This window comes from Glycine max, chromosome 12, assembly GCF_000004515.6.
Source record: "Glycine max cultivar Williams 82 chromosome 12, Glycine_max_v4.0, whole genome shotgun sequence".
NCBI lineage: Eukaryota > Viridiplantae > Streptophyta > Magnoliopsida > Fabales > Fabaceae > Glycine > Glycine max.
The window spans coordinates 8,577,188-8,591,657 of record NC_038248.2 but is presented as its reverse complement, the minus strand read 5'-3'; the positions used below and the strand labels follow the sequence as shown (position 1 = coordinate 8,591,657).

General features: G+C 31.8%; 2 protein-coding genes across 3 annotated transcripts; both read right to left on the bottom strand.

The window, feature by feature from the left end:
• Positions 1–936: 936 nt before the first annotated feature.
• On the bottom strand, positions 937–1,353 carry LOC112998594 (uncharacterized). Its single transcript, XM_026124770.1, has one exon. It carries the CDS (start codon positions 1,351–1,353, stop codon positions 937–939), a length of 417 nt encoding a protein of 138 aa, XP_025980555.1.
• A 7,864-nt stretch (positions 1,354–9,217) lies between these two features.
• LOC100780106 (uncharacterized GPI-anchored protein At1g61900) lies at positions 9,218–14,023 on the bottom strand. Of its 2 annotated transcripts, XM_003539820.5 has the most exons (8): positions 13,742–14,023; positions 13,056–13,238; positions 11,535–12,134; positions 11,157–11,402; positions 11,022–11,033; positions 10,434–10,577; positions 10,251–10,295; positions 9,218–9,579 (listed from the first exon to the last, which is right to left on the bottom strand). In XM_003539820.5, exons 1-8 carry the CDS (start codon positions 13,809–13,811, stop codon positions 9,509–9,511), a joined length of 1,371 nt encoding a protein of 456 aa, XP_003539868.1. In that variant the 5' UTR covers positions 13,812–14,023; the 3' UTR covers positions 9,218–9,508. The 2 variants fall into 2 exon arrangements, with proteins under 2 accessions (XP_003539868.1, XP_006592373.1); XM_006592310.4 differs by having other exon boundaries at positions 9,218–10,295.
• Positions 14,024–14,470: the final 447 nt, after the last annotated feature.

Sequence of the window (14,470 nt, the reverse complement as noted above, 5' to 3'; positions counted from 1 at the left end):
GGATTGGGATTTCTCATGTATCAAATATAGGTAACCGTATCTAGAGTAGTCATCTATGAACATAATGAAATATTGTTGTCCATTCCAAGAAGTTGTAGGAAAAGGACCACAAATGTCTGTATGCACTAGTTCTAAGACGTCTTTAGCTCTTTCGGCACCTAATTTCCTTATGCTTGTTCGTTTTCCCTTTATGCATTCAATACAGACCTCAAAGTCTGATAAATCCAAAGGGTCAAGAATTTCATCCAACACAAGTCTCTGAATTCTTTGTTTAGAGATATGGCCTAAACGCTTATGCCATAAGGTGGTGGAATTTTCATTCAATTTTTGTTTTGTACCATGTGAACTTATTTGCAGTATTTCATTATAGGAACTAACAACATCAAGCATGTAAAGATTATCAATTAAAGAACAAAAACCAACCATATTTGAATTTTGGTAGAGACTAACTTTATTATTTCCATATGAACAAGAAAATCCAAATTTATCCAAACTAGAAATAGAAATCAAATTCCATCTAAAAGACGATACAACAAAAGTCTCAAATAAATCCAAATAAAATCCAGTTTTTAATTGTAATCCAAAAGTTCCAATAGCTTCCACTGCAACCTTCTTGCCATCACCCACAAAGATGAATCTTTCATCATCACTTGGTAGTCGACTCTACAGACAACCCTGCATAGTCATACTTATGTGAGTAGTAGCACCAGAATCTACCCACCAAGTATCTTTAGGTTCAAAAGCCAAATTAACTTCTGAACAAACTAGAGTAAGAAATTTACCTTTCTTCACACGCCATGCAGCATATTTGGGACACTCTTTCTTCATGTGTCCCGACTTCTTGGAGAAGTAACAGGCAAATTCTTCATCCTTATTTTGTTTCTTTTGCTGAAAAGTCCCTTCCCCAGCACCCTTAGTCTTCTTCCTTTTCTTACTCTAAGAGGTCGAAGTCAAGTGAGCACTTTCAGTCCTATCTCTCTGCAGCCTCTCCTTCTCTTGCACACAGTGAGATATAAGCTCATTGAGGAACCATTTGTCCTTCTGAGTGTTATAGCTCACTTTGAATTGCCCAAAGTGTGCAGGAAGCGAGATCAAAACTAAGTGCACGAGCAGGTCTTCACCAAGCTCTAACTTAAGTGACTTGAGTTTTGATGCGAGATTGGACATCTCCATAATGTACTCCCTTATGTTTCCTTTGCCTTTATACTTCATGGAGATGAGTTTAGCCAAAAGGTTACTCATCTCCGCCTTTTCATTTTTGGCAAAGTATTGCTCAATTTCCTCAAGGAATTTCTTTGCACTTTGACCCTCAGAAATAGAGTCCCGAAACGTCTCTGGAATAGAGCGCTTCATGATCATAAGGCACATTCGGTTGGACCAATCCCACTTCTCAATTTTTACCTCATTAGAGGTTTCTGGAGTGAAAATGGGTCATTTCGTCCACAATGCCAAGTTCAAATCCATACAGCCAAGAACAATTTCTACAACTTCCTTTCAAACCTTAAAATTTGTCCCATTCAACATTGGGATAGAATTCACTTGGGCAGCATTTGCAGCACTGATAATATTAACTAAAGAGAGAACAAAAAATAATAACATGTGCACAAATAATTAAGCAAGTCATATAAAGTATATATATAACAAGACATGCAAATATTTCCCATAACAGATCCATCACAAGATACCCAACACAACATTAATTCTAGTCTTTGGACAGAGAAATTAATTTGTAATTGATAATCTCAACGCAATGATCAAATATTGACAATTAGTTTTGTCAAATAATAGTCTTTCTTGATGCCGACTATTATTCACAAAAAAAATTATAATTGTCACATATTTATCATCGCAGGTATGTTATTATTTGGCCAAATTGTGTCTTCCTTTGGGCCGATCACAATTCGCATAAATAATTTCATACTAACATCCATGCAATTTAATTAAATTAATTTACACAATAGCGATTACTTTGACAACATAATGGTTCAATCAATTTAATTAAAATTATTGGACACGCAATTACATGGATAGGATCTGTAATGGTTAAATTTGTACCCAATTGTGATAACAGTAAATGTTTGAAAAACAACATCATGGTAAACTAATTACACACCCGAAACAAACATACCACGACACCATCACAAATTTATATTAACCACATGAATATCATAAATTATCAGTTTATCATTGTTTCATAAAAAAAATAGTTGGCCAAAAAATAATAAATTATTCATATAAGACAAAAGACCATTGTCTTATCACTGATTCATATAAACAAAAATATATATATTTATGAAATTGTGCCACTTATTAAATGTCAACATCAGATACGTAGAATCTTTATCCCAAATAGAATAATATGTCAGCAAATGCGACACAAACAAAAAAATAAAAATAAAATTGTACAACCCCATAAATCAAATGCAGAGGCCTTTTATTGATTCTAAAGAGGAGAAAAACTTTATGACCATAACACATAAATTTAAGGGTTTTACAATTTTATTGATCAAAATAGTTTCTCCCTAAAATAAAATTAGGGTTCATATAACTAAAATGATCCAGATATAATACATATCAAACAGAGCTTTAAATCCCAATTATCTAACAGTAATGGTGGCTCTGATACCACTTGTTGAAAATTTTCAATAAATCTTATAAAATACCAAATGAACATCAAAACATATTACGCCAGATTATCAAGAGGTTTTAAGTTTTAAGTTTTAAGGAATACTTGAATCCATAGAGAGCTTGATCAACACGCAGCGGAATCTGACAATGGTCACGAACAATTGGTTTAATGACCTTCCTTAACCAAATCACCTTCTTCCTTATGAGACCTTCGTTTTCTCTTCAGATGGGAAAAGGAGAAACCGTTTATTGATTTTATGTACTGGGAACCATAATCATGCCTTATGTTTTAAACCTATTAAGGTTCTCATTATCCCCTAATAGGTCAAACTGATTTCTACTCATTAAGTCCATATTAATTTTTCTGACAATCTAATGAGTTCACTTAAATATTATAATATAATATGTAACATATATTAATTAATTAAGAATTATAAAATTCCTAACAAAATCAAGTGTCTTGTCGTGTTCTGTCTTAATTTATGTTCATTCGATCAAATTCAAAGTTTGTATCTAGCTGTTCATGGAATATCGTTCTCTGTTTCTATTCGCATTTTTCGGACTACGAATTTAACATTAACACGTCTCCAATATGCAGGTCTAAGTCCTCTATAATTTATATGCATACAATTTAAAGTACAACCAAAATCAAACTAGGTCTGAGGTTGGCATTTTTCCTATGGTCGGGTATAATTCAAAGTTAATATAACATGGTTTTAATTTAGCTTGTCGCAGAAAGTGAACAATTCCTGTTTTGCTTTCAATAGGTTGCTCTCAGATTTTGATAAGTATAGAACCTTCAGTGTTATTAATGGCATCATATATACCACCACATATGTCACTAACTCATTGGCAGGGACAAGCCCGCTCATATAATTGTTCTTATGACGAAATCAATGACGACTAGTTTGCCTCACGAGACCACATAAACCAAAAATGGGTATATTTCTGCTATAGAAACCAAATTGTAATACAATTTCTACATAAACATAAATAAATTTAAATGAAAGGACGGAAATGTCATGGTAAGTACGCAAGTGCAAGGCATTTTGAGAATTTTCACAAGTTGTGACTGAGGTGAGTCATGTACCTTACATTAGTTACACAAGCCGTGAAATAATATTTAAATTTTGTTTGCTTTAAGATATTAAATAGGATAAGCAAAGTGAACTTGAAAATATCATATTTCTATATTTTATACAATTTTTGAATAAATATTTTTAAGAACTGTTAATTACTAAGAATATAAAATGTTCATATCTTCCTTGTTTCTTATTCTCACGGTGAAAGGTGAGTATATTATATTTTATGAGATTGAAAGTTATTTTTTATCATAACTATCTATGACTACTCCATTCTTCCACTTCTATTTTTTCAATTTTTCAATTATACAATTAACAAAACTATTAAATGTCAGCTAAAAATGATCATGAAAATAAAAATTTTGGACACAATATTCTTAGGAATATGATTCCTAAGGATACAGTATTTTTTTTAACTATATTATTAATATAGAATATCTACCGATTTTTTAAATAACTTATAAGGATACAAATATTATGTGTTTCAAACACTAGACTACAATATTATACCTTCAAACAAATATCTCTTTAAATCCATCATGTGAATATATACAATAATAATACTCATTTTCTTCCCTAATAATTGTCGTGTAAAAAAAATATCTTAAAATAATTATTATTTTAATTTTTCGATGTAACATTATTTATTTTTTTTGCTTATATCCTTGTAATGTTAATTAATGATATGATTACAAAAACTAAAAATAAATTAATGATGATAAGATTAATCTTATAAAATTATTATTCTTTTTATTTATTTATTATTATTATTTTGATTTGTGTAAAATAATCTTAGACAACAATTATAATGAGATAGAGGGAATAACTTGTTTCATTTCTGTTTGTTTTGTGCCAAAATCACGTTTGTGACATCAAAAATAAGATTGCGCAATAACCCAAGGTGTTTGGTTAATTTTTGGGGTCCAAAAAAAATTCTAAAGCGAGTATAATTAAATTTAAGAAAAAATAACAATTTGTTTCAATGAGTAAAAATGATTGCATTTGAGACATTTTTTGTTTTACTAAAATATAACTTTATTCTCTCTATTTTATTTAATCTTCAATTTTTATCTCTCTATTATAAATTTGAGACATTTAGTCCCTTTGTTTTTCAAAATAGAGGATTTTGATCCCTTTGTTAAATTTAATTGATTAACCATTAACTTTCTATTTTTGACTATTAGTGGGTGAATTAAGATATCTTCAATGAGATTTTTTGAAGTGTTTCTTAAACGAAGAAATAGTTTCTTTTTCTTCTCTATTAGAACAAATCTATGTGAGAGTAAATGAGATTTATATCTTTTGCAAGAAATTATTTCTTAACAATAAAAATAATATTTATTCGATATATAACAACACCATAATTAAATAAAAATAAAAAATATGAGTTTTTTAAAGTTTCTTACATTATAATAAAATTATGTATGAATTTCGTATAATAACATGACATTGTGAGAAAAAAAAAATAACTTAACAAATTACTTAACAAATTTTTATTAAAGATGTTGTTAGACACTCTAGTTTTTGTTTCTTTTTAAATTTATATATTAATGAATATATTATTAAATTCTACAAATATTTAATTAAAAAAACAAGGATAAATTGTTCATTTCCATCCAATTGATTTACATAATAATAATTTGTTGGAGCAGTAAAAAGGCTCCCAGCCTCGTAAAATCCAAGACAAGGAGCAAACTCCACATAGGCATTTGTTTGAAGGCACAACTATACAATTCTGTAAACAATACACACAGCAAACAAACCAACCCCCAGTCCCACTATGCATTGAATCCCAACAATTGTAATTCACCCCCGACAACATGCTTAAGCACCAAAAACAATTCTTACCCAATACAATTATTCTGCACAAATTGATATGTTATCATGTGCCGCAATTGTAATTTTGGGAGAGCTTCATCTGACTATAACAATTTGGAACAACTGTATTTTTTCAGCCCAATTGAGAATACCTTGGGGACTCAAATTAAGCAAAATTAAAACCTAAATTAACAATCAATCCTAACACCAAATCCAAAATCAACAAAGAAGAAAATAACTAATTGAATCGCACGGTAACAACATGAATAGTCGAACAATCTAACCTGCACGAATGTCGAGGATTCCGCACTGTCATGACGATTTTCCCCGCTGACCACAAAGACGGCGGCAAACTCCGACCGTGTGGATTTCAGCAACCGAATCCTCTACATGTCAAAGTCGAGATGGATTTGGACGATATCTGCCAATGGTGTGGGTTTGAGAGATATGAAGATTTAGGATTAATTTTAGAGGGTTTGAGAGATATGATGTTTGTAGCAAGATGAAGCTTAGGGGGGCATGGAGTTTAGGGGAAGCTGAAGCTTAAAAGAACATCAACCTCATGGGGACTTTTTTACCAAATATTTCCCAAAATTAATTATCAAATGTTTTACAAAATTATTTATCTCATGGATAATTTTGTCACATTGGATACATGAGGTATCAATCTTGATTGACATGTTGTGTTTTATTATTGTCAGATATTTAAATTCAATAACATTAACTTGATTGACACTAAATTAAGCAAAAATGAAACACATGTTCTAGTTATCAAACGGGTATTTAGTGTCGGTATGTTTGATATTAAATAGCTTATAGTGATAAAACATATTAGGGTAACACCTCTTGATATAGGACAAAAAAATAAGGTTAGATTAAAAGTATTCTTTTAATCCTTATCGTTTGTATTTTAATTCTCTGTTTACATTTTAATTCTCTTTTAGTCCCTATAATTTAAAAGTATTCTTTTTAATCCTTATCGTTTGTATTTTAATTCTCTTTCAGTCCCTATAGTTTGAGAAAGAATCTTTTTAGTCCTTATAATTTATATTTTAATTAACTTTTAGTACTTACTACAAAAAAATATAAAAATAATTAGCTACAAATTATCTTGCGATAAATTAGTTACGAATTACTTGCTAATATTTTTATAATTAATTGTAATTGATAATATTACTCATATTTTGATGGTAATGACTAAAAGGAAATTAAAATATAAAGTATAAAGACTAAAAAGATCACTTTCAAATTATAAGGACTAAAAGAAAATTAAAATGCAAATTATAAGGACTAAAAAAATAGTTTCAAACTACATGGACTAAAAGAGAATTAAAATGTAAACTATAAAGACTAAAAAAATCATTTTCAAATTATAGGGACTAAAAAAATAAAAATGGTAAAACTAGTGACCTAATGAGTAATAAAAAAAATAAACAATATGAAATATCACTCAGGATGACACCCATGCATCCTATCCCACTTAACAAAATTCACTCATACAAAAATCAGTAAATAATTTTGTAAAACACCTAGTAATTAATTTTATGAAATAACTCATTTTTTTGTTAAAAAAGTCACCTCGGGAAGATGAAGAGGAGGGGAAGAAGAAGGTTAGGCGTTAGGGTTCTGTTCAGAATACCCACAAGGCTCTGGTATTAATTTTTAAAATTAAATGGCCTACTAATGTCAAAACAGAACTACAATACACTTAACAGTCAAAGAAAAAATTAACGGTTAACCAATTAAATTTAACATAAGATCAAAATCCTCTGTTTAAAAATACAGAGGAACTGTATGTTTTAATTTATAATAAATAGTACCAAAATTACAAATTGATTAAAATAAGAAAATCAAAATTACATTTTAGTTTTATTTTTCAAAACATGTCTATATCTATGCTTCATTGCTTCATATCATTTTATTTTATCATTTAAATAAATTTAAAAGTTAAATTTATTTTTAAAATATCATTTCAAAACGTAAATCAATATTTTTTAAAATTATTTTGAAGTCAATTCTGTTAGAATTTAAAGTAACAAAAAGTCATTATATTAAAGCCTGTTAATCTACTCTGTTAACCAAATTTGAGTACACATAGTTTCATATATTACTGAATATTAAAGTCTGCCCATTTAAAAGCACAGTATAAGGAAATTTTCTAACTAAATGAAAATAGACTAAATATACAATTTTATCTTAAAAGTGATAATTGGTCCAGAAAAGTTTGTAAGTAAACAATTTATTCTCCTATTTATTAATTTTATGATAAATCAATCATCTTAAATGTACTTGATTAAATTTGTGATAAAGGTAATTCAAGAATTAAATTATCACGAATTTGTCATGGAATTGATAGATTCAGAAACAAAGATGTATAAGGATCATATCAACCCATGTCATTTTCAAACACGAAACATATTTATCCATTTAAAAAATTTCATGCCATGCTCACAAAATCAATCTAACTTTTTTTAAACTTAAATCATAGTAAGACCCAAAATAAACTATATGTGATACTTAAATCTAAGGAAACCTCATACTCAAAACACTTAAAAAAAATACTTACAAATTACCCATTAACAAAGTTCTTTCTAGCTGATGTCACTAAATATACGTTGCTTATAAGCTACAAGGTCTATAAACACAATGGGAACTTCGGAAGAAAAATGGAAAACACAAGATTGTCAAATCACATTGTTGGCATTTACTTTTAGCACTTCATCATCTACTTTCTGCTCTTTCCATTTTCATTATGTGGACACAATTACCTCTCAACACTCCCTTAATCAAAATGTTGTTCCAGAATGGATATTTCGTAACACAAGTGCCACTTTGGTCAGTCACACGATGCACTTCCCTCGGCATCCTTACCTCAATCACCCTCTAGGTGCGACGCCGACGAAGATAAGTAATGGTCGTATGTTGGTTAAAAATGCTTTGGTTTGTTGTGGTGTTGGATTTTGGTGGATGTTTGGCTTTTGCGGAGTGGGTTCCAGGTGTTGGCTTCCGGTGTTCCAAAAATGTGTTACAAAACACCTATTTTGTAATACAAAACTTCTTGGCTTTTTGCTTATGAAATAAGTATCCCATAACACAATCCAGATTTACAAGTGTATTACAAAATGGATATTTCATAATAAACTTGTAAATCCCGAAACATGTTTCAGAATACCCATCCTGCAAAACTGTTTTGGATTTTTCCCCTAGAATAGGTGTTCCAGAATACCCATTCTAAAACATGTTCTAGAATGCCCATTGGAGCAAGTGTATTACGGAATACCCATTCTAGAACAACTTTTTGATTAAGGAAGAGTTAAGTAATTGTGTCCACACAGTGAAAATGGAAAGTGTAGAAAGCAGGTGGTTAAGTGCAGAAGGTAAATGCCATGTTGGGCGTGGAAAGGGCCCAACGCCACAACCGCAGCACCACACAAACAAAATCTATGGCCCAAACAACTGCAAAGACATTTTGGAATGAAGTCTCTCATGAAGCACCAATGTATGACAAAATCATTTTATTAGAGAAGTAGACATAATGTTGCTGTTGGACCCTCTACAAGAGTTTTGTACATCTCTCATGAAAAGAAATTCCAATTCATTATTATAAGCATCCAACCCGTGTAATATCATTATGTAGTGGAAGAGGGACAAATAAGCCACAACGAAATTGTATAGTATACACAAAGAACTTAGATAATCCTTTTTGTATTTATACTATTTCTTTATAAGGAAACAAAAACTTATTACAATTTCAAAGAATATTGAAACAATGATATGGTAAAATATTAGAATACAATCAAGAATCTACCAGAAAGACTATCTCAAAGTAGGATTCCTCCACTCATTAACTAGTGACAATATAAACATATTGGATGATTGGATAAGAATAAGGACTTGGTCCTTTCTTGGAACCTCAAAGAATAGCCAACTTATCTGAAAAATCCCTGTGGCCAAAAGAACTTAAACACTGAACTCCAAGGTTAAAGAAGCCTCTTGGGAAGTAGTATAGAGGTAAAGAGGAGAGGCAAAACCAAGGTATTAATGAAAAGACCTGCAATCAAGGGAAATTCAAAGTAGACACACATCAATGAAAATGCATAGTATCCAACTAAGGGTGACTGTATGTGATGAAGAACCAACATAGGTAAGCTCCTCGTGTGATCAAGTTGAACAGTTTTCCAGTGCACTTAATTAAATTGTCTAATCATCAATCTATCCTTACAGAAGTCCTGCAATGATTTGGCTAAAGTAGATAGCTGAAAAGCAAACTGAATTCCTAGTCTTCAAGAAGATTTAAAATAATTCTGTTCATTTTATCTTATTTCTGTGTTTCATTTTTCTTCAAGAATAGCAGGAAAACATGTGTGCATCACATTAAATGAAAATACAAACTGATTTTGTAGCTCTTATATTAGATATCTGCCTCGTTAATGACTATATAGATCATACATGAAAGAAGAGAGAAGGAACCTTTTATGTACATGTTTGGTTGGACTTCATAATCACGTTCTCATCTGTGAAAAAGGGTTTTGAAAGTACTTGGATTGCTTGGGAAGATTTTGGAGTTGTAAGAATCAATTTTGTAAAGTGTAGAAATGATTTTGAGAGAAAATCAATTTAAAACAAACTGACCCTATATTTTACAACTGCCATTGCTTTGAAATGAAGAGAAGATCAGACCTGAAAAACCAGTTTGTAGTAGTACAGTAGTATGGTTCTTACCATTTTGTGAAGACGTTGCTGTAGGAAGAGATGGAAGTTTTGTAGCTGCAATTCAATGAATAGAAGAAACAAATGAATTATACATGGTACATAGTGAAGATATGGTCATGGTAAAAATATTACAAAGGACAATCCAATGTTGTAGAGGGAGAAATTGTGATATAGTGGGGAGCTTATACGTACTTCTATTGCATGAGGATGGTAGCGAATATGATGTTGTGGGCCATGGAGCTACAATGTTGTCATTAAGGTCGCAAATGAATCCAATCCCTGAAGTTCCATCAAATACTGCATTTGAAGGCAAACTGGGCAAAAGGCAGCCAGATTCTAGATGAAATCAAAATGATTGATTAATGTTAGATACTACAACACCAAGGAAAATTAGCTGCAGTCTCTGGAAGAACCTGATGTATAATGTGCATAAATATACAATTTCATATCACTTAAAATTTTCAGTTAAAGTAATAAATATATATTTTCTCCATGAATGAATCTCATAACTATACAAGAGATCACCTGGTTGCCTCTAAGTGTTGTCAAGAATGAAGTGTTGACTCTGCTAAAATTACTGATAAGTTGTATTGCGATGCCTAAATGAAGTTAGTTTACATTTTCTTAAACATTTAAGCCCAAATTAAATTCATTTGAGTGAAATTTAAATTTAATAAAAGAAAGCACCACATTTTTCGAGTGAGAAGAACAAGGAAAAACACAAGAAATTTCTTTATTCAAGCAGCTTGGCAAAGCAATATATCAGTAAAAAATTTGTACCTTGCAATCCAACTGATTGATCCAAGGGAAAATCCATCGACCATTAGCAACATATCAGGAAAAGTGTGAGCATCAGTACTTCCAAAAAGGGTAAAATAGCAATTTCCTAAGCAAGAGAAATATGACAATGCCAACCTTGAAGAGAAAAGTCCTTCAGGCTTATACGACAAAGATTATAAACATTTTTGGAGACATTTTCTTGCTGCAATTTCTTTCCAAGTGATGTAGCACATTTCAAGGCTTGCAGATTGGTTACAAAACTCTGTTCTTGCAAATAGGACACATAACTTTTGATGGCTTTGCAGCAAGCTGTTTGGTTATTTATGAGATTCCCGCATTCTTTCACAACACTTGTGACATTTGGTAAAACCAATGGGCATACTGAGTGAAGTATTATAACAACATTGAACATTGTCAGACGTATGCTTTATATTCCAATAAATTAGCCAAAATTGTAATAATCAAACATGATATAAGGAGAGTGTATTTCTCTTTTATTTTCTCCTTGCTCACCTCTGTTTAGGTTGCAGTTTGAGAGTCCTCTAAAAACACTATTTGCAGTGGATGGATCAAGTTTATTAGCCAGCCAACGAAGAACAATATTCTTGCAATCATTGATCCTAGTTGTTGGCCAAGGCAAGCTATGATTTCCATCTGAATTAGACAAATCATTCAAGGCAATTTTTCTAGCAGCATAATGTATGGCATTTTGGCAAACTTGATCGCAACACTCATTTACAGGATCAATTTTTCTACAAGCAGTCAGAAGTCTTGAAGTGTCTACAATACTCTCAAATTCATCAACAAATACAACAGGACAAGAGGCCTCAGTGAGATTTGTTGGGTGGACTGAACATATTTTTTTTAGGTCCCTATTTGCTCCTTGACTGGCCAGGACCTTTTGAACATCAGAGAGGCAATGATGAGCATGAGTTGTGTTCAAAGCTAGCACCCCAGAGTATTTGCTAGACTGCCCTATGAGGGTCACCAGCATGGCATCAAATTGAGGACAACATACAACGTTTGCCAAATATGGAGCAAAGGAAGTCCAGCAATCAGTAGCAGTTGTGGTCATTATATCTTGAGCAGCTGAGAAATTCAATGAACAATGACCTGGAAGTAAAAAGAAATTATAAGTCATCTCAACTTATACTAAGGATGCACATGCAATAGCATCTTCAAGAGAAAATAAAGTGATTTCACTGTTTGCTTGCAAAATGCCATCTATAGTCCCATTCATAGTGGTATTAGTGGTATTTGTATCATATAATAAGGCTAGGAATAATTGTAGAGTTACCCCAAGCCACCATGGTACTTACACAAACCCATATATAGCACCAATGCTACTGAATCTTCACTTCATTGCCCTTGTACTTCACCTTTTACTCAGAAAAAATAGCACCAGTTTTCAGGTACAAACTCATTGTTAATCCATATTGTTGCACCTTACCATATCACTGAACTCACCAGTATTACACTGCATCCTTCAGCAGTCGTCATTATTCATGCCTAAATTGTATGCTAATTCAATTCTCTTGACTTAAATATTTGATGACATTTCAATCTACTTTGGTTTAGCCTCTCTAGGATTAAAATCTTGGCTCTGCCCCTGCTTCCTCCCCCCCCCCCCCCCCCCCAACTATTCACCAATGTTAGAATATACATTAGAATATAAGAAAATATCTTAGTCCCTATTTTCTCTTATCATGATTTCCTTATCTTATCATGATTTATTTCCCTAATAATCAAGGTTATGATTAAAATTAACAAGGATTAGTGGTCTAGGTTTTATAAACATCTCATTAATACATTGTAACACATCTCACATCTCAATTAATATCAATTTAGTGCTTCATTCTCTCTTACCTCTCTCTTCCTCCCTTTATACCTAAAACCCCATAATTTCAATTCAACAACCAAAAACTACAATGTGACAAAGGGTGGGCAGTATTTGTGAAAACAAGAATTTAGCAAACAAAGATTGACAATGTATGCTCTCACACTGAATGACTGAAAAGGAAAAGTAAACCATACCTGATAACTTAGGCACCGAATTATTTGTGAAAGGTATCAATGGGGAAGGAGCTAGAAGGGGAATAAAGGGCTGTGGCTGTGTACTACTTGGAGGGATAGCAGGAGGCAGCGCATCAACCTTAGTAGTGACAGAAAACGAATATTTTGCGAACCTGATTGGAGAGCCCTGAGACTTGTTCATAACTGCGTACATTACATGCAACTTTCAGCTTCAGGAATTATATTTCTACAAGAATATATTTCTAGAAGAAATTTAAATACTCCTATATTGCCTAATGCCGCAAAATAAGTAAACTCATTCATCATTAAGATATCAAACACACTGCATTATTTTATAAAGTACATGCAGAAAAGTTATACATCATGTCAACTTGAACAACATACTCAGTTCTTTCGCTACTATTTCTGGTAGCTCATTAGCATTCTACAATGCACACTGCTTCATAAAATTGCATCGAGCTTGCCCTTTTTCATTATGGTTTGTACTCAAAGCATATTAATATCAACAATACACATTATTCTACTTGAGATGCAAGCACAATTCCATTGCTTATTGCAAATTCACTATCATATCTAACAGAAATTCAGTGACCAAAAACCATCAAGATGCAACCTTGAAAAGCTAAGTGACAAATTGAGTTAAATTAGCAATCAAGGGTCATGCAGATATCTGCAACAACACATACACAGAAGAAGAACAAGAAGAAGAGAGACAGCAATTTGAAGGAGAAAACTGTGAGAGAGAAATCTCTTCATAGTTGCAGCTTGTCACCAACCAACACAATGAATAATCCCAAAGTGAACATTAAGAAGAAAGTTGCTCCTCACTTCAGAATCTCAAACAAAAAGCTTCAATGCAACCCAAGAGAGAGAGAGAGAAGTGAAGTGCAAAGTGAAGTAAATGCGAGAAACCCCTTTTCACTCACAATTGAGTTCAGACATGAGAGAGAGAGAGAGAGAGATGGCATTGCAACTTGTCAGGCATATTATCAGGGATAATCACGTGAGAGGCACGTGATGGACTCAATGCCATGTGGAGAGGTAGCTTGGTTAGTTAATCCCATGTTACCTGCTGTCCCAGCATCCACAAACAAGTTCACCCGTCCGATGATAGTAAGACCAACCACGCACCGTTCGATTCAAGAAACCAAACACAAACCCCAATTAACTACTCTTTCTATTCAATGCAAGTAATCATAAATAATTGATTAAATAGTGTATTTTATATTATAATACATTATCAATTGTATTCGCAATATTTCCATTTAGGCTTTTTTTAATATAAAAATAGATTTTGAAAAACATGCATTACAAGTGTTTATATTCGTGATTATCAACTATCATGACAATAATTTTTTATACAAACTTTTGAGTTTGAATTTTTGAATAAAAATAATATAAATAAAAAATAAAAT